General features: G+C 47.5%; 1 protein-coding gene across 2 annotated transcripts in view; it reads right to left on the bottom strand.

Annotated features, from left to right (window-relative positions):
- The window catches only part of Map6 (microtubule associated protein 6), a 74,122-nt gene extending 46,651 nt beyond the window's left edge, over positions 1-27,471 (bottom strand). Inside the window, exon 1 of one of the 2 annotated variants that reach the window (XM_036186895.1) lies at positions 25,483-27,471. In XM_036186895.1, the coding sequence (XP_036042788.1) occupies positions 25,483-26,774 (1,292 nt within the window). In that variant the 5' untranslated portion in view covers positions 26,775-27,471. The remainder of the gene's footprint in view (positions 1-25,482) is intronic. The other variant, XM_036186890.1, reaches the window with a different exon arrangement.
- Between the last annotated feature and the right edge of the window lie 245 nt (positions 27,472-27,716).

The raw sequence follows: 27,716 nt of genomic DNA, 5'->3' as shown, positions 1-27,716 counted from the left end.
CTGTAGACAAGCCTGTAGGGCATTTTCTTAATTAGTGATTGATGGGGAGGGCCCAGCCCATGGTGGGTGGTTCTATCCCTGGGCTGGTGGTTCTGGGTCCTATAAGAAAGCAGGCTGAGCAAGTCATGAAGAGCAAGCCAGCAAGCAGCACCCCTCCATGGCCTCTGTTTCAGCTCTTGCCTCCAGGTTCCCACCCAGTTTGAGTTCTAATACTATGTTGAAAAAGATACAATTCCCACTTTCTCACTTGCCCTTCAAATGATGGTAACTGACTCAGACATTAATGTCCAAGATATATCTTATTTTAATTATGTGTCTATGTGTAGATATGTGCATGTAAATACAGGGGCCCACAGAGGCCAGAGGTGTCAGATTCCCTGGAGCTGGAGTTACATGTGATTGTGACCTGACATGGATGCTGGAAATTGAACTCAGGTCTTCTAGAAGAGCAATACAAACTCTTAACTACTGCACCATCATTCCAGCCTCAGACACAAACATTTAAAATAATAGAAATATATCCAATAAAGTAATCTCAGCTATTCACACTGTCTGGAATGCGCTATCTTTGGAGCATTCTTGTGTGACAAGCAAAACCCTCTGGAGGCTTCCCAGTGACAGACAGACAAGAGCACAGGACCACAGGCCTCAGGAGCTTAGAGAACTTGTTGAGATTCCAACAAATCCATTCCCTACTCTGAAATCATCTCTCCATGCCACTGGACAAGCCACAAATGCATCTTGACAGCCTCAGATGTCACATTATGAAATAGAAGGACAGAGTAGGTCACGTATAAAACTCCTCTGGTCACCAGACTGACAGAGGACCTCAACAGTTGGCTTTAAAAGTGGAGCTGTGCCGGGCGGCGGTGCACACACTTTAATCCCAGCACTCGGGAGGCAGAGGCAGATGGATCTCTGTGAGTTCGAGGCCAGTCTGGTCTACAGAGCGAGTTCCAGGACAGCCAGAGCTGTTACACAGAGAAACTCTGTCTCGAAAAAACAAAAACAAAAAAGAAAGAAAAGAAAAGAAAAAATTGGAGCTGTTTCAGAAAGGGGAGAAGGGAGGAAAGAGGAAGGAAGAGATGGGGGAGGGAGGAAGAAAGGAAAAGGAAGCTGGTTTTGAAGCAGCAGTGATTAAAAAGCCGAATGTAAGTGAAGCGTCCGGTAACTAGAAGAAAGGTTCAATACATTTCAGAGCCATATGACAGAAAGGTGTGCAATCTAAAGATGTGAGTGGTGTACACATTCGGGACAGCCTTGTGACAAAATCCAATGTTTTATACAAATAATATACACTAGTAACTTTTGTTTTTGTTTTTTGTTTTTTGAAACAGGGTTTCTCCGTAGCTTTGGAGCCTGCCCTGGACTAGCTCTGTAGACCAGGCTGGCCTCGAACTCACAGAGATCCACCTGCCTCTGCCTCCCAAGTGCTGGGATTACAGGCGTGTGCCACCACCGCCCAGCTTTTTGTTGTTGTTGTTTGTTTTGGGTTTTGGTTTTTCGAGACAGGGCTTCTCTGTGTAGCTTTGGAGCCTGTCCTGGAACTCGCTTTGTAGCCCAGGCTGGCCACAGAGATCCGCCTGCCTCTGCCTCCCGAGTGCTGGGATCAAAGGTGTGGGCCACCACCGCCAGGCATTAGTAACTTTTAAAAGCTAAATGATATAAACAAAAAGTTTACAAAATTTTAACATTGTATTTATTTGGGGGTGGGGCATACATGTGCCACAGCTTTCCTGTGGAGGACAGAGGTCAACTAGTGGGAGTTAGTTCTCTGATCATGTGGGTCTCAGGGACTGAACTCAGCTGAACTTAAATGCATAGTTTTAGCATCCTAGGGAAAATGCAAGGCGGCCAAGGAGGAGGCTGTGTACTGCCTTTGCTAACCCCGCCCCGCTTTGCTAACTTCCACCACCTCTGTCCCCCATCTCAGAATGGTCCCACAGACCTGGAGAAAAGGAGCCAAGCAAGTGGTCAGGACTCCAGCTGAGAGGCAACTGAAAAGGCCTCCTGGCCTCCTGGTCTCCAGCAGGCAATTCTCATTGTCCCCACACACAGGGTCATGGGTCACAGTGGGGACTCAGCACTCACCAGGGGGAGCTTCCCCAGCTTCTTCCACTCTTCCCCAGGGCCTGGTGGAATAATAACAATATGGTCTCTGGCTGTTGCCCTATTCCAGGTCATTATACCACTGTGAAGTGCAATTTTCTACAAACAGAAGTTTCCAGAAAAAGCCACACCTGTGTTAACCACACACTCCAGGGCTCATCCACTAACCAGAACTCTTTGATTGTAGGGAGTTGGAATGTTGCAAATCCAGAATCAAATCATCTTGGGCTATCTTAATAGACATTCATCGCTCACCTCTTAATAGACATTCATTGCTCACCTCTGTGCCTGACCTAAGACCTTTGGGATGTATCCCTGCAGACTACTGTCTTCCACACTCAATAACATCTGGAACCCACAGTTTAGTCTTACCTGCTTGGGAGTAGCCCTCACCTGTGGTCCCCAACAATGTGTTAGGCCAATACACTGATCTTCCCTTTTCTTTTGTTTTGTAACTAAAGCTCACATAACCACTTCTATGGTGAAACATACTATTCAAGGAATGGAATATTTGTTCCCAGGCCAGGGCCACTTAATATTTTGGCTCAGAATAAACCATCTTTTATCCCCTTTGTGGTGACAGCTGTGTTTGGTGCTGACGGCTTTGGCATCCAGTGTGGGGCCCCAAGGACCTTCCACTTTCACAGAAGAGTCATCTGGATTGAAGCCAGATCCAGCACAGACTCCTTTTTCCCAGCTGCCCTTGTGGCCTCCTGAGCAGACACTGGGGAGATTTTCTGAGCCTGGGCCTCCCTTTTGCTTTAGTCCACAGCTGCTGGTTTATTTGGGCTGGCTGTTGGATACATTTGTTTGTTTTCAGAGAGTTGTTTGATTTTAGAGTGTTTGGTCGGAGCAGCTGGTCGCTAGATCTGCCCCCCTCCCCCATCCCTCTAACAGAATTCAGACTTTTTTCTGTCTCCTCGTATTTATTGTAATCTTTCCTCTTTCGATTTAGAAATTCTATGGGTGTCAGATCAAGACACCAAAACTAAGATGCTCTTGCTTCCTTCAGCCCAGCAGGGTGGAGGAGTGGGGGGGGGGGGCTCTCCCTAAGTGGACAACAGTCTCATAGGAAGCCCAGGCAACACCCCAGTCCTGGGTAGAAGGAATCTTGCTGGCTGGGCTGGGAGAACACATGTTAGTGGTGATCGGATAGTGTCTCTAGCCCCGCAATGTTTTCATAAACATGAGCGATAAACCTGAGACACGAGGGCAGGAAGAGATCTCATGAGACCTGAGGCGGCTATTCCAACAAACTGTACTTGAGTCTGATCCCAACACAGACCGACCCTCCAGCTAGCATAGAGGGTTACAGTTTTCAAGGAAGAAAACAAAACACTAAAATGAGGGAAAAAATTCAAGGAAAGATAAGAGTAAAAAAAAAAAATCATGTGGTACTCCAGCTGGTTTTATGGTTGATAATTATGGAGACTATCTGATATTCCCAAACTGTTTTTTTTTTTTTTTTAAATGCTAAAATAGGAATCCTGGGGAGTCTGGGGGGGAGGGGCGGCTTCCTTCAAAATCTAAAGACATCTTAGGAGGAAAAGATAAAATTGTGTGTTAACCTCCCCCCCAAATTAGAAGCTATGTAAATAAAAACAAAGCAACCTGGTTATTCAAGATCTCCACCTCAAGCCTGTCCCAGCTAGGGTGCAGACCTGCGGAGTTTTAAAATTCTCACTTCTTCTTCTAGTTCTGCTGCAGCACAGGCGTGCAGGTCAGACATGGGCAGCCGCTGCCCAGGGAGTTGAAGCATCCTTATCCAGGCCTGCAGCCTATTAAAGGGCCCCCAGGACCCCGGTTTTAACCCTTTCTTGTCTTGCTGCTCATATTTGACTGACTACCTACCTATACTATCATCATTGCTTTGTCTTATGCCTGAGTTCTAACATAAAGATTACACCACCTTGGTTTATGGTGGAAGTGGTTTTGTCCGATTTCTTTAGATATGTGCTTTGTAATATATTTACACGATAAAGTTCTGCCCTCCCCTAAAAAGTATAAACAGTTTAAATTCCTTAGTTCACATTTGACTGGAGCTTTCAGCTTTCCAAGCTGAAACACTACTACTGGTTCTCCTACATCTAAAAGCCTTACCTCTTTTTTAAAAAATTAATTATCTCTTTATAAAATAATTATGGGGCATTCTATGAGAATGGGCAAAGGACCACATGAGTCATCTATGCTAAAAAGAAAACTACACACTTAAAATGATAAATACCAATTTAAAAGTGGGGCATTTTTACATGGTAAACTTCAGAAGATAAAGAACTACACAAGCAAAATCCAAAACCAGGTGCTTTTATCTGTTAAAGAAGACAGTACAGTGAGGACTTCCTTCAGCTGGGTGGAGAGGATCTCATCAGGCACTTCTCATCACCTCCTGGGTGAGAAACTTCTGGAAACAATACCTTGGGTCTGTATACCTCACTTCAAACTTGTGTCACCTTCTGAGGATACACATATCCCCAGCTGACCCCTGGCTCGAATCAACCCAAAAGCTAAGAGTGCCCTTAGGCAGCACCCAAATTTAGGGCAGAATCTCCTCACTTTATCTGTGCTTCCCACCAGCGTATTTGGTTAGAACTTGCTCTCCCAGCTCCCATCTTTAAAATATTGTGATGTGATGTGATGTGTGTGTGTGTGTGTGTGTGTGTGTGTGTGTGTGTGGTGTGTAGTGTGTATATGTGTGTGTGGTGTGTGTGTGTGGTATGTGTGTATGTGTATCAGCTTGACACAAGTTGGGGTCATTTGAGAAGGACTATCAGTTGATGAAGTGCTACCCCCATATTGGCCTGTAGGGGGATTTTCTTGATTAATGATTGATGTGGGGGTTCCTGCTCCTGTCTGATGGTCCCAGGTCCATCTTTATGTCTGTTCTGAGGGTTGAACTCAGGTCACCATGTATGCATGACCAGCGCTCTACCCTCGAGCCATCTCACTGGCTCTAAAACTTTAGTTTTGAAAAGAAAAGTAAATAAGGGTTCCCCCCCCCCTTAACTTTTCTGTATTGTACACACTACTTTTCCTACTAAAGGAAGAGGGTCTGAGCATGGTGGCACAAGTCCATGAGGGAGGGGTAAGAGGATCTCTTGAGAGTTCAAGCCTAACCCGGTCTACACAGCAAGTTCCAGGACAGCCAGAGCTACACAGAGAGACTGTCACAAACAAACTGTGGTGATATTGTCTTCCCCAATATATCGTGTACCCTAATAAATTTATCTGGGGTCAGAGAACAGAACAGCCACTAGATAGACATACAGGCCAGAAAATGGAGGTACTCTCACCTTTAATCCTATCACTTGGGAGGCAGAGATCCATCTGGATCTCTGTGAGTTTAAAGCCACATGGTGACTCATGCATTTAATCCCAGGAAGTGATGGCAGAAAGCAGAAAGGTATATAAGGCATGAGGACCAGGAACTAGAGCTGGTTAAGCTTTTAGGCTTTTGAGCAACAAACAGTTCAGCTGAGATCCATTTGGATGAGGACTCAGAGGCTTCCAGTCTGAGGAAACAGGATCATCTGAGGAACTGGCAAGGTGATGTGGCTGTGGCTTGTTCTGCTTCTCTGATCTTCCATCGTTCACCCCAATACCTGGCTCTGAGTTTGTTTTTATTAATAAGACCTTTTAAGATTTGTGCTACAAGAGACAGATAAATTGACAAAAAGCGATGAGAGAAGAGAAGAGACAAAACCTGATGAGATTCCTGGTGAGCCTCCTGGGCACGGCCGGCCCTGCAAACCCTTAGCCTGACTGCAGGGTTCCTCTGCAGGCCCCGGGCTGGCACAGCTCTGCTGAGACCCTCCCCTGGCCCTCACCGCTGACTGCTTCTCATTCATTGAGCACACACGAGTCTGTCTTTCTTGGTTCCACTTGATTTCCACTTTTCCTCATGGCCAGCTGCCACAGTGTCCTCTTGGTAACTTCCACACTGGTTCCCATGGATACCCTCCACTCTCAGGCAGTTAGGACTCAGAGCAGATGGCTGCCTGCACTGGGTGGGGACCAGGCTGTAGAATCCCTGAATTATCTAGTACTCTGATTCTTCTGTCTATCCCCTCACACACACACACACACACACACACACACACACACACACTCATGGATACACACACACAAACACATATACACACATTCTCACTTGTATACACACATACATACATATACTTAACACAAATACACACACACACTCATGAATATACACACACAAACACAGATATGCACATTCACACTTGTATACACACACACACATATATTTACCACAAATACACACACACATACACACATACTCATGAATACACACACATACACACTTGGGCACACATACACACATACATACACTTACATATACACATTTATACATATACATCCATACAGATGCTCACACAATCATGCTTGACTCTGGCCTTTACAAGGAGCTGATGATATTTCAAACATTTGCACAGCATCCATAATCTGCTTGACTATGAACTGTATACTTTGTAAAAAAGAGATAACACTTTCCCATGACAGTTTATGAAGTTTATTTTTTTCTGACCCATTTCACAAATGGTTGTCTGGACCAAGACCTTTCTGAGTCAGTGTAGACTGTGGGGTAGGTAAAGGAACGTAAAATAATATTTAAGCTCAGCATTTTTATTGCTATTGTCTGCCTCCTGAGTGCTGGGATTAAAGGCATATGCCCCATACCTGGCAAAATATTTATTGATTTATCTCATTTGTATCAGTGTTCTGCCTACATGTATGTCTTTTCACCCGTGGAGGCCAGAAGAAGGTGTCAGGTCCCCTGGAACTGAAGTTACAGATGGTTGTGAGCTGCCATGTGGATGGGAGGAATTGAACCCAGGTCCTCTGGAAGAGCAGCCAGTGCTCTCAACTGCTGAGCCATCTCTCCAGTACTAGGCTTTTGAAATATCAAAGCCCACCAGTGACACACTTCCTTCACCAAGGCCACAACTCCTAATCCTTCCCGAACAGGTCCACCAACTGGGAACCAGGTACTCAAACACATGAGCCAATGGGGCCATTCTCATCCAAACCACCACAGGCTCCTAAGGGAGGAAATGGGGCCCTTTACCAAGGCCATACAATAAATAGTAAATGGGAAGGCTTGGGTTCAAGCTAATATTTTCTGATCCTAAGGCATTCATTGATCCTCTACACCACGGCTATCAGATCAGTATACAATTGCAGTAGTTCCCCCTCCCCCTCAATTCACAGGGATATGCTCCAAGATTCTCAGAGTATACCAGAAACTGTGGGTAGATATCTACTATCTAAATGTGGGGTGTGTGTGTGTGTGTGTGTATGTGTGTGTGTGTGTGTGTGTATACCTATGACAAATTTTAATGTATAAAGTAGGCAAGTTAGGAGAGTAACAACAATAACTATTAATAACTATTAATAAATCAAGTATAGTATAATGTAATAAGTTGCCATTATCACTACTCTTTTTCTCGAAGCCTTCGAAAAGTAAAATAAGGCTCTGTGATAGCTCACAGTCTGAGAACCATGCTACTCTAAGAGACTAAGGGCAGGTAGCATACACAGCTTGGATGTGCTGGGCAAAGAGATGGCTCGCATGCCAAGTGAGACACAGAGGGTGGTGTGGGGCTTCATCAAACTACTCACAATGGCATCTGATTTTAAATGCATGCTATTTATTCTGGAATGTTCTGTCTAATGCTTTGTTGCCGACACTAACCACAAGTAACTGGAACCATGAAGAGAGGAAGGTTATGTACTAAGCTCCTTGTGATCCTCATCTTTTTTTTTCAGAACTTTCCCCTCTCCTATCCATGCTGCCAGTACTAAAGATGTTTGTTACTTGAAAATATCCATACTTCTTCTGATTTGTCCTTTCTGGCTCCAAGACAACCACTGGGATCATCCCCACCAACACCACCATCATCAACAATACTACCATCATCACCAACAATACTACCATCATCACCAACAACACTACCATCATCACCAACAACACTACCATCATCACCAACAACACTACCATCATCACCAGCAACACTACCATCATCACCAACAACACTACCATCATCACCAACAACACTACCATCATCACCAACAACACTACCATCATCACCAGCAATATTGTCATTACTATCACCAACACCATCATTATTATCGTCAACAACACCATTGTCATCACTATCACCACCACTACCAACATCATCAGGACCACCAGTACCATCATTATCACCATCACCATCACCATCACCACAACCACCACCACTACCAACATCATCAGGACCACCAGTACCATCATTATCACCATCACCATCACCATCACCACAACCACCACCACTACCAACATCATCATTATCATCCTCTTATTTCCCCCGACTTTTTGAGCAGGAACTGGCACAGGGTCTATTGGGACATCTACAAACATGGATCTCACAGTCGTATGCCTGATGCCTAATGAGGTGCCTCATTCAAAGCAAGAGCTCAGCCAACATGAACTGAACTGAACAAGTGACTAGTCTCTGTGCTAAAAAAAAAAACCAGTCTCTGCCATCTAGAAGAGGTTATGGTGGAGCATGCAAAGTACCACCCCATAAATGAGACTGGGGTGACTCCCGTGTTCAGGGTCATGGCAGATAGATTCTGGTTTTGTTCTTGGAGGATGGGGAGGGTTGGTTTTTCTAAGACAGGATTTCACTATATTAGCCCTGGATGGCCAGGAACTTGCTGTGTAGACCAAGTTGGCCTTGAACTTACAAACTTTCTGCCTCAGCCTTGTGAGTGCTGTGATTATTGGCATGTGCCACCATGCCTGACAATCTTTGTTTTCTTGAGACAGGGTCTCAATCTAGCACGGCTGGCCTGGAACTTGTATCAATCCTTCTGCCTTGGGCTCTCAAATGCTGGGGTATGCCTGGCTGGGACGTACCTGGCTGGGTCTTAGGGTGGGGACATCTCTGGCTGGAGCTTACATTAGTGATGTACCTGGCTGAGATGTACCTGCCTACTTGGGGCATACATGGCTTAAAGATTTCTTTTAAATAATACCGTGGTTTGAACCCAGGATGGTGTACATGCTAGATAAACACTCTTATCCTTGAGCTACACCCCCAGTTAGGCTAGACTCCTAGTTGGCATCAAGAAGCCTCTCACTAACTCTAAGTCTGCTTTAGACCAATAGAAGAGCTTCTGTGAAGATATGAAGCCAGGTCCTTCCTCATGGCGGAATGCTTCTGTGCTGCACATAGATCTGAATTCTAAGCAGAATCACTAGTTACTTCCCTGAATGCAGTGTAACACCACTTATTTCTTGTTTATTTACTTTAAAAACCTTGTTCCTATTTCCAGGGAGAAATGCACACAAAATGGCCATAGCAGCTAGAGACTAATACTCTACAATGGCGAGGATTGTACCTTTCTCCCTCAGCCACTAGGAGAAATGGCATGGCTACTGTTATGTACGAAGACAAGGAGACCCTTATGTTATCAGTCTCCCGCTGCTTTTCAGCTCAAAGGAACAAGACAGTGACTATGTATGTCACACGGGAAGAGTAAGGAATGCTCTTTGGGAAGCACAGTCAACCCCAGCATTTCCAGGCACGCGGTTCAGGGAGCGATTGGCTAGTTACACACACAGGCTGAGCATGGGTAGCAATAATAAACTCAATAGCACAGATTAGATGCTGGTAAACTGCGCAGCCCAGGGGCCAAATACAAGTTTGGTCTGCCACAAACTAGGAGTGTTTTTTGGTTGGTTTGTTTTGTGGGGCTGGGGCTGGAACTCAGGGCTTCCCACACGCTAAGTAAGTGCTCTACACTGAAACCCACCCCCAGCCCGAAGGGTGGTTGTGTAGATGACTATTTCCTATCAATCTGCTGAAAGCAACTCTAGTTCTGAACTCAGTCAGCCCATGTTATTTCCCAAAACACTTCTTCTTCCCTTACTTCCTTTTCTTTTCTTTCTTTTTCTTTTTTCTTTTCTTTTTTGTTTTTTTGGGACAAGGTTTCTCTGTGTAGCCCTGGCTGTCCTGCTGGAACTAGCTCTGTAGACCAGGCTGGCCTTAAACTCACAGGGATCCACCTGCCTCTGCCTCCCCAATGCTGGGATCAAAGGTGTGCGCCACCACAGACCAGTTTTTCTCTTCCCTTTTTTTTTCTCTTTTCTTTTCCCCTCTCTCCCTCTCTCCCTCTCTCTCCCTCTCTCTCCCTCTCTCTCTTTCTCTCTCTTTCTCTTCCTCCCTCCCTCCCTCCCTCCCTCCCTTCCTTCCTTCCTTTCTGTTTGAGACAGAGTTTCACCATGTAACTCTGGCTGGTTTGGAACAAGCTATATGGGCTGGGTGGATCTCAAGCTCACAGATTTCCAACTGCCTCTGCCTCCTAGGCACTGGGATTTACAGGCGTGCCACCACACCCAGCAGAACATTGACCCTTCTCATCAATAGTCCTGTGTTACTCTTTAAGAGTGTATTCAGTCAACATTACTATGGTGTTTTACATTTTGGCAACAATATTTTGGGGGAATTTATTTTCTATCTCTTTTTGGAAAGATTGATTTCACTTTTATTTATGTGTCTGTGTCTGTGTGTAGCCTGTGGAGGCCAGAAGAAGGTGTTAGGTCCCTGCAGCTAGAGGTACAGGCAATGTGAGCCACCAATGTGGTGCTGGGAACTGAGTGCCGGTCCTTGGGAAGGACAGCAAGGGCTTTTAACTGCCGAGTCATCTCTCCAGCCCCTCTCCTTACACAGTATCACTAGCTTGGCACGCTGGAACGCAAAGCCTAAACTATTTAGTCTTTCCTTTTACAGAAAGTTAGCTGACTCCTAGTTCAGACTGCAGCCACTTTTCCAGACTCATCACCATTGCGTCTCTCTGTCATATACGAATGTTTGTTGTCCCCAATAAGCATAGCTACTTTCTGTGGCCCACAGTTCCTTCTTCCTAAAATGTGCCCCCCTCCCTACCACAGGTCACATTGTTTTGTTCTCTAAGCCTGACCCTTCAAGGTCCAACTCAGACACTACCTTCCTTAAACACATTCCCTGATATGTCAAGTCAGAACTGGTAACACCCCCCTGCTCAAAAAGTGCATGACACCGTGGGGCACGTAATTTAGTTTGCTATGGGGGTTGACATTATAGCTGCTTCTCCTCCCATGGTGCAACAGTCCCGGGCAGGAAGCGCTGGAGGAGAGTGTTCCCACTCAAGTCTGCTAGCAGACGTGTAATGTACGATGCTCTGCTGTGGAATGCGGGGGGAATGAAAGCTCACCTGACTCCTATTGGAAAAGCAGCCTAACCTCTACAGGAACCATCTAGCTTTTATTTCTGCCAGTTACCTGGGTGTTTGCCTGCTCTAAGGAAAGAGTACCTGTGCCCACCAAGGCTTATTAAGTTACAAGGGTGGAGAGTTGTGTATGAACAACATGCCACAATGTTATGACTTAGAACTGACACTGTGAATCCATCCTCAGAGCCCAGCATCATCCTCCCACATGGCCAGGCTGTGGGGGCACAAGGCTGGTGAGCAGCACCACCCTCTAATCCCCCCTCCCCATGCTCCTCTCACGTACATGACACCCATGAGTCTTCATTTGCCTGCTCCCTGTGCTCTCTGAATGGAGTCTGAGTAACTGGATTGCACTTTCAACCCAGTGGAAGCCATGGAATCCACCAGACAGAAACTGGTCTCCAGGAAACTCTGAGAAGGATGGTAAAAGACTTCATACACTAGATACTTCCTCCGAATTCTAGCAAGCCGTCTTCTGTGCAGGACCAGAGACCCCCCACAAAAGACACATGTCCCATCTACAAGAAACGTAAGCTAAATGGACTTTTGGAAATACATATTTGTTATTTTACTTCATGTATATGAGTGTTTTGCCTGTATGTCTGTATGTGCATCACATGCACACCTCTGGGATCCCATGGAACTGGGGTTATTGATGGTTGTAAACCACCACATGGGTGCTGGGAATTGAACCCAGATCCTCTGCAAGAGCTAGTGCTCATAGCCGCTGAGCCATCTTTCTGTCCCCTAAAAACTTTCTTTTATAGGCCTGCAGAATCATGAGATAGATGCCAAAGGCATAGAAAGCTCCCGGGATGCCTGGGCTCTTGGGGAGATGGAGGAATAAAGTTGTGGAGAAATAAAAATGAATGCTTAGCTCAGTATCATTACAGTCCAAGGGGAAGCTCCATCCAGAGTCTGTGCACCTAGCAAGTTAAAAGCCTGAACTTTGACTAGACGGGAAGAGAAAGGGGGTCAGTCGGGGTGGGAAGGCCAAGAGCGGTAATGGGAAGACAATAGGGTCAAAATGCATTAGATCTATGTAGGAAAATGTTATAAAGAAATCCATTTAATGCCTAACTAATATATGCTAATGATAAACATTAAGACAAATACAAATTAGAACATAGAGCTCTACTGACTACAGAAACAGCTGTAAATCCATTTTCAGAGAAATTTAAGCTTGTTAACAATCATTCATTTCCAATTGCTGTCATTGAGACTCAGATTTTATAGTTTCTGTTTTCAGCATGCAATGTTTTCATGAATACAAAGTAGCAAGAGCCTCACCTCCCCCGTTTAGTTTATATTTGCAAAGACAAAGTATACATCAGTAATTCGGATGACTGGCGGACTACATATGCCCACAGAAAATCTCACTCAAGCATACCATGGTTCCTTCCCAGAAATCCAAGAACTTGATCAAGCAGAAAAGCAAATAGCCAAGAGGCACTCAAGCCCGGAGTACCCAATGAGGATGGGGCCCATTTACTATGTACTGTAGGCTACACACGGTGGTAAGGACTGTGCACATCGTTCCTTCACGTGTTTAACTAATTGTCTAGCTGCAGGGCTGCTCAGCAGTTCTTACAGAGCTCCTGAGTTCAGGTCCCAGCACCCACACCGAGTGGTTCATAACCACCTGTGCTCCAGTGCCAGGGGATCTGACATGCTCCTTTTGGCTCCCACAGGCTTCTGAACTTACACACATATAGATTCCTCCCTCCTCTACATACACATATATTTACATAATGGAGAATAAAAAATTAAAATAAACAAATCTAGCAGCAAGCACATGGTGGCACACACTTGTAATTCCAGCACTTGGAAGGACTGAGGGCTTGGAGCCAGCCGTGACTACATAGCAAGACCCTGTCTCAAAAATCATCTAAATTGGGTGGCGATGGTGCACGCCTTTAATCCCAGCACTCGGGAGGCAGAGCCAGGAGGATCTCTGTGAATTCCAGGACAGCCTGGTCTGCAGAGTGAGTTCCAGGACAGCCAGACAGAGAAACACTGTCTGGAAAAACCAAAACCAAACCAAACCCAAACATAAGGACCCAGCTAGGTGCTGGGAGTGCTGACAGAGGAGTCAGGTAAGAGAGGCGTGGGCTTAATGGGGTGTTTGTTAGGCCTTTCAACATCTTACAAGGTGGGTGTCGCTGGTTGTGTGTTACCAATGAAGAAAAAGGTTATGTCACACATCCAACGTCTTATAGTTAACACGTCAGACAGCAATGGAACCCAAAGCCCCAGACAACACTAGACACCTGGCTGTCCGCCCCCTCACCTCCCTGTCAGATGCCTCCTCCTGGTCCCTTCCTTCCACATGAAGCTAGCTTCTGGGCCCTGACTCACATAGGCACAGCTTCTCCAGCACATGGTTGTGACCAGGCTTCCTCAGTGTTTCCCACAGGCTCCTACTACTGACCGGCTCCTACAGCTGTAATTTTCCTGCTTCGTGCCTCTCACTGGACCAGGCACTCACACAGAGTAACTCATCACCACACCACCAAGGCTTGGCCTAGTGAGTGCCTGAGGCAAGGGGCCACAGGGGTCTCCTGAATGGATAAGTGAAGACTTCCATCCTAAGCCACTCTGTTCCACCCTCTCAGAACAATAACAACAAAGCAGTGGGCGGCATTGGCTGTGGCTGTTGTACCGTATTAAGCATTAACTTCCTCCAGGGTCATCAGGACTCTGCGAGGCCGCTACTGTGTTACTGTCCCCGTTGAACTGACCTTCCCAAGGCCACACAGGATTCAAACTCTGGTTCTGATGGTCACCAACTCCTTCTCAAAACACCAGGACACCTCTCGGATGCAAGCAACTCTTCCCTCCTCCAGTTTTCCAACAGAATCACCCAGCCCCTGCAGGTCTCCCCCCCCCCCCCCCCCCCCCCCCCCAACTCTGGTCCCTGGTTTTCACCTTCATGGTGGCCTGCCGGCAACTCAGATAATGAATTCACGTTGCTCCCTCATGACAGCGGTCCCCTGCAAAAAGGGTCATGTGCTTGTTGCCAGCCACAGAGAGGCCCAGTGTCCCAGCCTTTCATGCTTTTAAGATGGCTGCATTGAACTTGAAATAAAACTATTAATCCCCCTGCGTTATTATTATGGAATTAAGACCACATAAATCCAACCTAATTCCCTGCTTTTACAGCAAAAGCCTCTTTCACAACAGACTAAAAGCCCCCCCCCCCCCCAGGATAGGAAGGATTTAGAAAGAAGGAGGAGGCGGCTCTGAGGAAAAACTGAGTGAAATTGCATACCGGCTGAGTGTGGGGCTCATGACTCAGCTCAGGATGGGATTTGGCCAGAGCACCTGCTGGGGTCCCTGGGACTTCAATGTACAACCATGGCTGAGACCCCACGTCCACCCCCACCCCCCCGGGAAAAGCATCAAGTGTGGGAGCAGGAAGCAGAAAGTCTGGATGCACAAGCTAGGCCTGATCCTAGAAAGTGCTGACCTCAAGCCAAAGTGCTGAGTCTCACCCTGGAGGGAGAGGGGTCCACACAGAGCTCAGGACAAGGAGTGGGGAGACCTCTCTACCCCACCCCAACACACAAACAATGTTGATGGAGGGTGATTGTATTGATTTAGGAGAGGGAGCAGCAGAGGTTGGTTGAGGCAGCAGCCCTTTCTGGAACAGAGTGTTCTAGAATAAGTGAGGGCTGGGAAATACAATGGACATGCTGGAGCTGCACAGGGCAGACAGGGCCATGTTCTGGAATGAGGAGAAGTGGATTTCTGGGCCTGTCAGACTACTGACTGGCCATGGGAACTCAGTTCCCACCTTTCCCTAACTCTGCTTTACATCTTTATATGGCGATATTAGCCTGGCTAACTTAGGAGACAGAGGCAGGTGGATCTCTGTGAGTTAGAGGCTAGCCTGGTCTACCTAGTAAGTTCCAGGCCAGCCAGGGCTACATAGATTTACCTTAAAAGATCATAGAAAAGCCTAAATAGGAGCTGGGAAGACAAGTACACCTCAGTATGGTACCCTGGCACAAGGGCTCAAGTTCAACACACAGCAAGCATACAACATGCCAGGTACGTGGCACGTGCTGGAAAGGCAGAGGGAGGCAGAGGCAGGGGGATTCTTAGAGTTTTCTGGCAAGACACGCCAACCTGATTAGCAGTCCCCAAGTCCCAGTAAGAGACCCTGTCTCAAAGATGGACCTCACCGAGTGTGATATCCTTCGGCAGGCACACACACACACGCACGCACGCACGCACGCACGCACGCACATGCACAGGTGCATACATGCATGTGCCCACGCCCTGAAATAAAGACAGGTGAAAGCATGTGGTGGAGTGGGCACTCAGCAAGCACAGCTGAAGCAGAGCGCTGCCTCTACTGTCTCAGTTTTAGCTTTGTCTGCCTTCCTCTTAATCACTGTGATTTAATTGCGAGTAAGCCTTAGGTAGGAGGCTTGAGAAAATGCACTGTAGGAACTGTCACCAAGTGGGCCAACTTTCTGAAGTTACCGTTAGGAAATGGACAGTGACCACAGGGCACAGCAGAGTGAATGAAGCAAGTGTTTCCCCGGCTCTTAGGGGTTTTGTGGCTTGAGGTCTGGGCACAATTTCCCACCCCACATTAGGCTTGACCCTGCAAAAGCCTTCCATTCATGTGCAAATAATTACGCATCAATGTGGAATAAGTGAGGAGAAGCGTTATTCACTACACAGTATTCAACGTGTCTTGCCAGTGTGGGGGAAGCTAGCGGGTAGCGACAGTCAGTGATGGGCCTACTCTCCTCTTGAGTGGGGCAGGCAAGCATGGGGGACAACAGCCTGTCACTCACTGACCCCCACCCCTACCCTGAGATCAGTGCATGCTGAACTCTGATCTCAGTGTACTTCCCCTCCCCTCCCCTCCCCTCCCCTCTTCTCTTCCCCCACCCAGACTAGCATCTCTGGGCTTGGTTCTCACCAACAGGTGGATGTTGTTCAAATCTTTCTTTTTCTGTTCTGCCCTTTCTCCTTCCTGAGCATCAAACTACATCTTCATTTAGTTACTTTGTATTTTGATTCACACACACACACACACACACACGCACACACACACGCACGCACGCACACGCACACGCACACCTAGAACAAAGTCTACATGTCCTAACCATTGGCTCTTGTAGACTGATGCCACTCTAACTCAGATAGACATCCAGAAGACACTTTCCCAACACCTTGGAAGGTTCCTCAGGCTTCTTCTCAGCCCGCTACCCACCCACTCACTGGGAGCACCACTATTCTACCTGCCATCAGTGATTCCTGCTTGTTTTTGAACTTCATATAAAAGGAGTCTGCCGGGCGGTGGTGGCGCATGCCTTTAATCCCAGCACTCAGGAGGCAGAGGCAGGCAGATCTCTATGAGTTCAAGGCCAGCCTGGTCTACAGAGCAAGTTCCAGGAAAGGCGCAAAGCTACACAGAGAAACCCTGTCTCGAAAAACCAAAAAAAAAAAAAAAAAAAAAGAGTCATGCAGTAAATGCAGTTGTATTTATTTTCTTTCACTCACCATTATGCCTGTGATCTATTTAAATTCTTGTGTGTCACGGTCTTTTTCATTGCTATATAGCAATGGTTCTCAGTTAGGAATAAATCCTTGCTGCCACAGGGATGTTTTATGGAGATATTTTTATTGCTACAACTCAGGGCAGGGAAGGATAGGAAATACCACTGGCATGATGTGAACAGACGAGAGGCCGGGGTGTTGCCAAATACCCTGTGGTGCAAAAAGCAGCCCTTCATGAAAAGGAATCATCCCGTTGAAAATGTCTCAGTGCCGAGATGGGAAATCTCTGTGTATCAGTCTCCTACAGCAGCCGTAACAAACTGTCAGAACGGAATGGTCGGAAGAACACAAAGCTGGGCCTGGTGGCATGGACCTGGAATCCCAGCTACCTAGGAGGCCTTCTTCAGTGAGTTCAAGGCCAACTAGGGTAACTTATTGAGACCCGGTCTGGAAAAACAAATAGGGCTGATGATGTAGCTCAGTGGTAGAGGGTTTGCCTAGTATGCACGAGGCCCTGGGTTCAATCCCAAGGGGAGAGATAGAGGGAAGGAAAAGGAGGAGGAGAGAAGAGAGCCCACAGAAACTTACGGAAGGCCAGCTCTTCCGTCATTTCTAACGGGTCTCACTGGGGACTGCGCAAGCAGAAGACATTTCCTCCTTCCCCCAGCTTCGAGGCTTGCTTGCTTTTTGGACGCACAGACTCTTTTCCATCTTTAAACCTAAAAGCAGGCAGCCAAGACTACGACCTGCATCACCCTAACACTGGCAGCTGTCTTCCTGTTTTTCTGCTCACACTCAGCCTCCCAGGGTTATCCAAGCTCCTCTCCCCACTGCAAGATCCACCTAACAGTCCCCTTTGCTTTATGTATCCACAAGCTCCAGAAATCAGAGCAGGGCAACTCAGAGGGAAGTGTTCTCCTGCCCACTTGTCCCTGCGATAATACTCTCCGTCACCTGTGTGCTCATACACACTTGCATTGTGTGCGTTTCTCTAGTGAAGATGCTCTTTGCATTCTTGCACACATTTGTGTTCATTTCTGCTAGGCATGTTCTAAGGAAGGAGCTGTTGAGTCATAGGGCAAACAAAAGAATGCTATAAAGTGATTGTGCCAGTAGTATTTCTGGTTTAATTTTTGACTAAGAATCTCTTTGTAAACCTTCTGAAGACATTGCCAACTCAACTTGTCCAAACTGCACTGTCCAGCTCACTGAATGATTCACTGTTTCCCAGCTCTACGGAGCAGGCATCAAGGGAATGTCCTAGATGCTGCCCGCCCCTTTCTGTTTCAGCACTAGTATCTTATTCTGTACCATCGACACACGTTTGCACTCTTCCCTTGCTGAAGGTCTTATCCTCTCTCACCTGGACACAGACTTATTCCTCAAGTCCATCCTTCCCACTGCTGGCCAAGTCACCTTTCCTCAAATTCCCACCTGATTTCCTTTGTTTACAGGATAAAGGAACTGGCCTCATCCTGTCTTGGTCCCTCCTTGACCCGTTTCCCACTTAGTGCCCACTCATATCTTGCAAGCCGGAGCGCACCACTCACTTTCTCTCCTGAGTGCTTTCTGAATAACTCTCCAGCAGGGGGGAACTGATTCCTCTCTCTGTGGCCTACCCCACCCTGCACAGTAACTGCACAGCACGTGTGTGCCGGCCGACAAACACTAGACACAAGCTCTTGGGAGCAAGGGACACTGCATCACCCCAGGACTTAGTTCAGGGCGTGACCTAAGGGAGACACAGCCATTTGGTGGCTTGAAAACATGCATGCTAACGAGCCCTGGGAAGAGGAACGCCAACCAGAGGGGAAGACTGCCATACCCAAGGCCTGACAGGTCAAGGACCACCACGGAAGTGACACAGAACCAAAATTTCATTCTTTGGGAAGACAAAGAAGCAAAATTAATCTCAATAAGACTAACCTTGAAAAAAGAAAGAAGGAACACATTAATATTAGGTATGAAAAAGGTAGAGCCACAGGTAAATAGAGATTTAAATTTTTGAAAGAATGCTATTATCAAATTTATGCCAATAATTTTTGTTTGCTTGTTTTTTGTTTTTTGAGACAGGGTTTCTCTGTGTAGCTTTGCACCTTTTTCCTGGAACTTACTTGTTAGACCAGGCTGGCCTCGAACTCACAAATATCAGCCTGGCTTTGCCTCCTGAGTGCTGGGATTAAAGGCCCAGCTAATGTCAATAAAATCTAAAATTAGAAACCAGAAACTATCAACATCAACGGCTGGAATTGGCTCAAGAAGAAATAGAAAAAGTAAACAAACGAATCGCATTGAAGATGTCTAAATTGTAGTAAAATACATTCATGAAAAAAGCAGGTCCAGAGGGTGCATAGGAGATGCCGATGTGATATTCAAGGAGCATTCCCTCTTACACAACTTGTTCCAAGCAACTTAAAGGAGGGGAGTCTATTCATCTAATTTTACAACTTCATCCCAATATTACATGAATCCAATATTTTAAAAAAAATGGAAATGGCAGACCAATTTCCCTTACAAATGCACATGCCAGTATTTTAAGTTAAAAACAACAAGCCAAGCTCAGCATAATAAAAACATTTCTCTTATCCAAGCAAGGTTTATCACAGGACAATAAATATGCCTTGGTATCAGGAAGAAATCTATTAACATAAAAAGTACAACCGAACATCAGATGATATAGAAAAATTATTCAGTGGGATCTAACAGCCATCCACATTTTTAAAAGTTTCTGGCGTAAGTCGAATGAGGCGTTTCCTAACCCGTTCTCTGAAAACACAGCAGACTCCATCCTTACTGATGAAATGTTAGAAGCAGTCCTGTGCTCCCAGACAGACATCTATCATCCCGGACCACTCAAAACAACACTGGATATTCTAACAAATGCAAAACAACGCAAACAGGACCCAGACATATTGGAAACCTGTCAATAGACTACCATGTGCTAGATATGTAAAATCATCCCATAGACAAAACTAATTACAAGTCGGGCGGTCGTGGCGCACGCCTTTAATTCCAGCACTCAGGAGGCAGAGGCAGGCGGATCTCTGTGAGTTCGAGGCCAGCCTGGTCTACAAAGCGAGATCCAGGCACCAAAACTACACAGAGAAACCCTGTCTCAAAAAGCAAAAACAAACAAAAACTAATTACAATGTGATAAGGTTATGGAACACAAGATTAACTTAGAAAAATAAATGTATCAGAGCAATAATACATTAGTAAATGTAACCACTATGCTCCTCACAAAAGGAGCAGAATGAAAGGACAGTGTATAAGTAGGAGAAGACGAGAGTGTGGCATTAGCTCAGGCCAATGGAACAGAACAAGGGGTCCAGAAGTGGTATCCAAGTGTATGTGACACTTCTGCACTGGAGGAGACATCCTCTATTAATGGGGGGAAGGTGAGCCTTAAAAGGGGTGTGGGACAAGGACACATGAGGAGAGAGGGTTTTTTTGTTTTTTTTTTTTGGTTTATTTTTATGTATGTCTGTATGTGTGTATATCTCTGAACATGTGTGTGTCAGACTACCTGGAGCTGGATTACAGGTGCTTATGAGTTGAGTTGCCGGATATGGGTGCTAGAGCTCAGGTCTGCTGCAAGAGCAGCAACTGTTCTTAATTGCTAAGCCAACCTCCAGCTAAGCCAACCTCCAGCCCTAGGGCATTTAATCCCTAAATCATTCTCCAAATGAATATAAAAATCAATGAGGTGACTACAGACTAAACTGTAAAAAGATGATATCAAACTTTAAAAACCCATATAAGATCTTAAGGAGGAAAATTATGTCAGTTAAAGATGTAAGAGACATGAATAAAAAGCATGTTTAGCATGTTTGTACAAAGGCAACTTATTCCTTAAAAACAGACAGCAGTGTTTTGCCAAAGAAAGCCTTAAGTCTAACTCAGCAACAAGAATAGATGTGGGGGTTCCACTTTAAACTTGCCCAATAGGATGTCTGAGGACATGCCCAGGAATCTGATGCTTGGGAAATTCCCTAGGTGGTTCTTCCACATCCTGAAGTTTGAGAACCCTGACTTAGGAAGAGACCACAACCTGGCTGGCTACAGAATCACTGAGAAGTTTAGAATGTTCAGCTGTTCAGACCATAGCCTAGATAAACTGCATCAGAATTTCTGGGTGGGACACCTATACATTAGCATTTAAAAAAAATGTATGTTACCCATTTGTGTGCATGCATATCTGTACACACATGCATGTGGAGGTTGATATCAGGTATTTTCTGTGGTATTGCTGCACCACCTTATTTTTTGACACAGGTCTCTCACTGAGCCTAGAACTCACCAATTCAGGCAAGCTGGCCATTAAGCTCCAGGGATCTGTCAGTATTTGCTCCAGAGCTGGGTTACAGGAGCATGCTGCCCACCCTGACATTTTATATGTCAGGCTCCGGCCCTCACGCTTGCACAGTAACCCCTTTACCAACTGAGCTATCTCTTCAGGCCCTGCATCAGCATTTTTAAAGACTGCTATGCATCGAGGTTGAGACACTTGCCCTAGGTGAAGGCTTGTACAGAGAGGCCTGTGGGCCCCGCTAGCCTTCCCCAGGTGAGCATTTCTCTCTGGTGTAACTTGGCAGAATTCAGGATTTATTCCAGTTAAAGAAGACATGACCTCCTTCCTTAGGTAAGATTAAAACTTACTCATTGGTCTACCAGCACCCTGGTTGGCATGTAGCTTGGTGGTCATTTTATGCTGTTAAGCTCAACCACATGAAACTGAAAGGAATTTATCAATATGTAGGTGAATAAACTTTTCACTAAGCCCTAAAAATCCCATTCAATCAAGAAATCCAAGCACAGAATTAGACTGTGAAATACACAAGCAGGACAAACAAAACCCTTCCCTTTGAGTGCTCGTGAGCTGGGGAGATGTGAGCTGGCATATTCAACAAGTAAGCCAAGACAAAAGAGTTCATATAGTTCATTGTGAGTAGAAAGAAAGGAATCATTCTGAAAGGCAGGGCCGAGGAAGGTGATGAAGAGTCAGTATCTCAGATTGACATGAGGACTTGGGAAGTAGAGCAAAGTCAGATGGGCCTTCTCCAACCTTCATGCGAAGCTGGAAGGCAGACACCAAGGGTTCTTTTTCTTTCTGACTTTGTTATTGCTTTCATTTTTCAAGTATTTTGCCTCTGGTTTATAAATTGCACCTCGCAGAGCCCCCGCTGATTTCATCTAGGAAGAGTTTGTCATTAGCATCTCTACAGGGAGCACCTGCTACCACATCCATCCCTATTAGCTGACAGCCAGGGCAATGGGGTTGACTGGGAGGGGAATTTTAATCCCTTCCTTATGACTCATCTATTTCCTAATTGAGGATGCCAGGTCAAATGTCACAAATGACTGCTCAATAAAATCTACCTTTAAGACACAGTTCTCGATTTTATAGTATCATCTATGTAAAAAGAATATATTAAAATTTAATCAACCTTATGATTATGAATAATGACAAAGATACCTCAGATACCACTTGAGTGCAAAAATCTCAGGCCAGTGTGATGGGTTATAAATCAAATGAGCTGTTGAACAGGACAATGTCTCAAAACCAGAATAGGCCGGGATAGCAGATGTTATTTACTGACTGTTATTTAGCATATGTATGATCCTGCATATTGGGTGTACATTACATTACACACCAGTATATGATGATGATGGATCATATGGCCTTTTCTCCCTACTAAAGCAAACTGCTCAAATTGCTATCAGAGGATGGATGTCACTTGTAAAGCCCATGAGAGAAACCAGCTGCCATGGCGTAAACACACCATGATTTATGGAGAGAGGCAGAAGAAAAGGTTTTAGAAATCAAATTGTCATTGACATGAAGCCTAATTTGGTTTCTATGGTGATTAGGCCCCTCTACAGTAGATGTGAAGCATACTTAAGGAACTGTCCAGAATCATAGCAAGAAAAAGAATGTCAGACAATAGGCAAGGGGGAAAAAAAAATCAATGTTCCAAATAGGCCTATACATCCCAAACATATTTTCTCTACAGTATATTTATGTTAATTTATAGAATATATTACTTCTTCACAGTTACTTTCACCCAAAGTCCCTTTCTCTAGAATTGGTTAATGTTTCTTCTGGAAAAACAACAACAGCAACAAAGTAAATTTCACAACAAATTTGGCATAAATTCAAATTTTTCACTAAAGAAAAGTCTGTCTTTCAGCAACTCATTTTCTTAATGTTTCAAAATAAAGCACTGATGGTCACAGAGTCATATGTATGCGTTTTGCAGAAAAAGTGATTTAAAAAAAAAATGAGATGTTCAAAGATTGTCCCTGCTAGGTCGATAGACTTCTGGTAGCCGGTAAAAGCGGTCATTCTCACAGGCATCAAGAGAACCATGTCCCCTACTCAGTCTAATCATCCAGTATTTGCGTAATTGGGAACATGAGGCAGGGTATGCCTGTGACAGGTAAGGTTTTTGTTGTGGGGAAGACTGCTATACAGAACAAAGGCACAGACCAACATTTGCAGTGAGTGCCTCCGAGGGCCATGTTTGTTTTCCGACTGTCTGACCCAGCTTCCGCCAACAGATTGAATCCAGCCAGCTCAGAAACCTAAACTGAATGCATCACCCCAGGCAGTGTGGGAACCTTGGATTGGCATGCTCTCCATGAAGGTGAGAAGAAAGAAGATCCTGCCAGGTGGCTGGTAAGGTACCACCCTCCAGGACAGGGCAGAGTGGAAATAGGAAGACAAAGGGGGCAGCAATCCCAGGTCAGGCTCCCCACAGGCTTCTCAGATAATGAGCCAGGACTTGTGAACAAGAAAGCTTGTCTTCCTTTGTGCGGTTTTAACGCCCTGCTTGTCCATTCCCTTCTTCCCTTTGATCTTCCACTACTAGTGCAAACATCACTTCCCTGCGGCTGTCCAAGGAAAAGGAGCTTCCTCCTTCCTTGACCCAGAGCTGCAAGTGGCGCACTACCAGTATGGTTGTGATACCACTTAACCCAGAGAGAGAGAGAGCGTGGGAGGCAGACCTCGGGAAGACACGGAATTCTGAGGCAGGGGTCTGATTTTGCCTTAACGAGAGAGTTTCTATATCTTCTAGTCTTTTGCTGTGTGTGAAGGAATGCTTGCCATGTCCACTGAAGACCATCATTCTGACCCGAGGAAACGCACGGTGTTGACAGAGGACACTTACTCTACAGTCCTTCCTATCACGCTGGCAGGGAAAAGGTGCCCAATTGACTATGGCACCGATGAAGGGCCCCAGGAGCCACGCCTGGACAATACTAGCTCGCTCACTCATCACGGCACACCTGCCTCCTCGGAACCCCAAGTTCGAGTCAACCAGGGTCTATCAGCTAATTGATGTTGGTTGACATATAAAGGAAGGCCTAAAAGTTAAACATTCCGAAATACACATTGGATGGATGAAGGATGAGAAAGCAGGCTGGAAGGCCAAGGCTGCAGCCCAGGAGAATTCTAGAGACGGGCGTGTGCGTGTGTGTGAGTGTGTGTGTGAGTGTGTGTGTGAGTGTGTGTGTGTGTGTGTGTGTGTGTGTGTGTGTGTGTGTGTAAAATGGGGGATGCTTCCATCCTTGAATGCATTCATTTAGGAGGAATGTGAATGTGCCAGAGAGGATAAGAAACACATCTACTGAACCCAGAGGGAGAGAGGATCTGCCTCGGTAGGGAAGAGGGCTGGAGATATCTAAGAAGCAGACACTAGATGAAGGAGGCATCATGTAGGAAACTGTAATGGACACAACAACAAAACTACCACTACATCCCAGGCATGACCAGTCCTCATGAGTCACCTCTCTCCATCCTCCCAACGGCCAGCACAGTGTTTGGCATACAGTCAATCCTCAAAACTATACAGAAAATGTCACTCTAAATCAGCGCTTGTGTGGACAGTCCTAAGATAACTTGTATTGATTCCATCTTACAGATAAGATCTCAGGCCGGGGAAGGTTAAGGAGCTCGCCCAGTGTGCCAAAGCTACTGAGGAATCGGGAGGAAAACGAATTCAAAGTACTAGTGTTGGAGAAGGAGAGTCATTGGTGAGACATGTGGGAAATCTAGAAAAGGGTGTGGCACGTGAGTGTCCGCCAGGGACTGGGGGAGGAAGCCAATGAGAGACCAAGAGAAAGAAATGGACTAGGGAGTGGAACGGATTGCTTGGCAAGAACTGAGAAATGAATGGGTGGCAGTGGAACCAACTGGGGTGGGGCTGGGGGTGGCAGTATCCAGGCCTGGGCAGCAGGAGAATTGGGCAGGACAGGAGGAAAGCACACTTTAGCTTTAACTGACAAGGGCTCTGTGGGGGGTAGGGTGCTGAGCTAGGCAGCAAGGAGGACAGTGTGGTTTAGGGGTGGCACAAAGGGTAAGCTGGGAAGACCAGGGTAGAAAATGTTAAGGGCTTTCCTATAGGGCGGGGCAGAGAAGTCTGGGTTATGAGGGTTCTGGAATGTGGCTAAGGAGAGAAGGCGTGGCACAGCACTAGAGAGGAGGCCGAATGAGGAGGTTTCTGTGGGGAAATGAACCCTGGATAGTCCTCGCGAGGGGACGAGGGTGACCAGCATCACCTGTTACCCCTGTCTCACCTGTAGGAACTGCTCACTGTACTGGTCACCTCCTCCCGGATTTGCCTATTGAGGGCATCTGCCACGGCGCGCCCTTTGCCACCTTCGAGCCCTGCGGCTTGGGCATGGGCAGCGGGTGTCTGCTCGTGCCCCTCAGAGCGACGCACCATCCAGGCCGGTCCTGCCTTCCTGCGCGTGTCACGCTCATCTGCACCAGAGGCCTTTCCAGCTGCAGGACCTCCCTCTTGGGTCAGGGACTGAGCGGGAGGCAGTGGCGTCTCCTCGTGCCCTTCTGTGCGAGTCACCATCCACGCGGGCCCGGCCTTCCTGCGTGTGTCGCGCTGGTCTGCACCAGAGGCCTTTCCAGCTGCAGGACCTCCCTCTTGGGTCAGGGACTGGGCTGGGGGCAGAGGCGTCTCCTCGTGCCCCTCTGTGCGAGTCACCATCCATGCGGGCCCGGCCTTCCTGCGTGTGTCGCGCTGGTCTGCACCAGAGGCCTTTCCAGCTGCAGGGCCGCCCTCCTGGGTCAGGGACTGGGCCGGGGGCAGCGGCTTCTCCTCGTGCCCTTCGGTGCGAGTCACCATCCAGGCGGGTCCTGCCTTCCTGCGCGTGTCACGCTGGTCTGCACCGGACGCCTTTCCCGCCGCCAGCACCCCGGCTCCTCCACCGCCTTCCGGGTCCCGGGCTTCGGTAGAGGTCTGCATGGTCCCGCGCTCTTGGCTCTGCGGACGACGCTTGGGCACCCCAAGAATAGACGGGGAAGGTTGAGAAGTCGAAGGGATCTGCACCGGCTTGGGGATCCAGGGGTGGTCCCCGCGGCGGGGGAGTGGCCAGGCGCGGAAGTCCTTCTGGTACTGTGTCTCGCGCTCGAAGGGCGCGTCGGAAGGCTGGTACTCGCTGCGCGGCCGGCAGCTGGGCTCTGGCCGCTGCACTTTCCAGGCGCGGTAGTCCTGTCGCATCACCGAGTCCGCGGTGCCTGAGCCGGAAGTGGAGCCCGAGGCCGCGCCCAGGCCCGGGCCACTCCGGCCGGGGGCGGTTGCACTCTCGCGGTCGCCGCTAGGCCCGGGCGCCGGCCCTGTTGCCCGGGCAACTACATCCGACTCTCCCTGGGCCGGCTGCGTCTCTATGGCGACAGCGCGCGAGGGGGCCGCTATCGCTGACTGCAGCGGCGCTGGCGGCTGCGGCGGGGCCCCTGGATGCTCCGTGGCCTCCGAGTACTTGGTGAAAACCAGCGGCACCGCAATGTCCGCCTTGTCCAGCTGGTTCCAGAAGCGGGCGATGCAGCAGGCCCTTGTGATGCACGGCCACGCCATGATGCTAGGTGCAAAATCGGTCCTCTCTATCTTGATGGTCCTAAATCAAACCCCCAATCTCCTTTTAACCCCACTCCAGACCCGACAATGTGATTCCCACCGCTTCCTCCCCTTAGCAGCTGTTTTCCTTGTCCTCCTCCCTCAAAGAGCACCTGGGGACGAGATACAGCTGAAATAAAGTCCACAAAGTCCCTCGATTACCGTCTGCAACCGCCTTCGGCAGAGGACCTGCTGTGGCCGGTGACGGATGAGAGCGAGGTTCGGCGTCCCAGAGTCCAGGCCTAGGGCGTCTGGGCGCGTCCTTCCTGCGGCTCCGGTGTCACGCAGACCCCGGGCGAGGGAGGAGATGCTTGGCAAGGAGGCTGTGGGCTTAAGCCATGGCGCAGAGAGAGGGCTGGGCAAAAAGGCTCGTGTCTCCTTTCCGTCTGGTTCAAGTCGGCCGCCTAGAAGGGCTTGGCAGCGGTCACCTCCAACCCAGACAGAGCAGAGAGTACAGCTGCCTCGGCCTTATCGGTACCCGTGGTGATGCAGCCGCCGCCGCCGCCGCCGCCGCCGTCTCTACTGCAGAGAGGCGGCCCCACCCTTTTTTGCGGCTCAGCAAGGGAGGGGGGTGATCAAGAAAAGATGCTGAGAGTGTGCGCGCTGCAGAAAAAAATCACCTGCTGTCGTCAGTGTGCGCTGCTGAGAGGTTGCCCTCTCCCTGTCCCCTCCTCCCTTCTCCCTGGCAGCTCCTCCCTCTTCTGTTCCCAGGCAACAGCAGAACTGGGTCCTTGGTAGGTTCAAGTCCCAAGCTCTGAGGACTTGCTGTCCTTGGGTTGCTGGCTTCACATCCTGGATCCCAGGCTCCTCTTTGGTAAAATAGGCCCAACCACTGGATGAGTGCGGATATTAAATTAAAAAGTATAAGATCCCCCTCCCAATGAAATGCTTGTCTCAGAATAG

The sequence above is a fragment of the Onychomys torridus genome, chromosome 1, assembly GCF_903995425.1.
Source record: "Onychomys torridus chromosome 1, mOncTor1.1, whole genome shotgun sequence".
NCBI lineage: Eukaryota > Metazoa > Chordata > Mammalia > Rodentia > Cricetidae > Onychomys > Onychomys torridus.
This window is presented reverse-complemented; position numbering and strand designations above follow the sequence as displayed.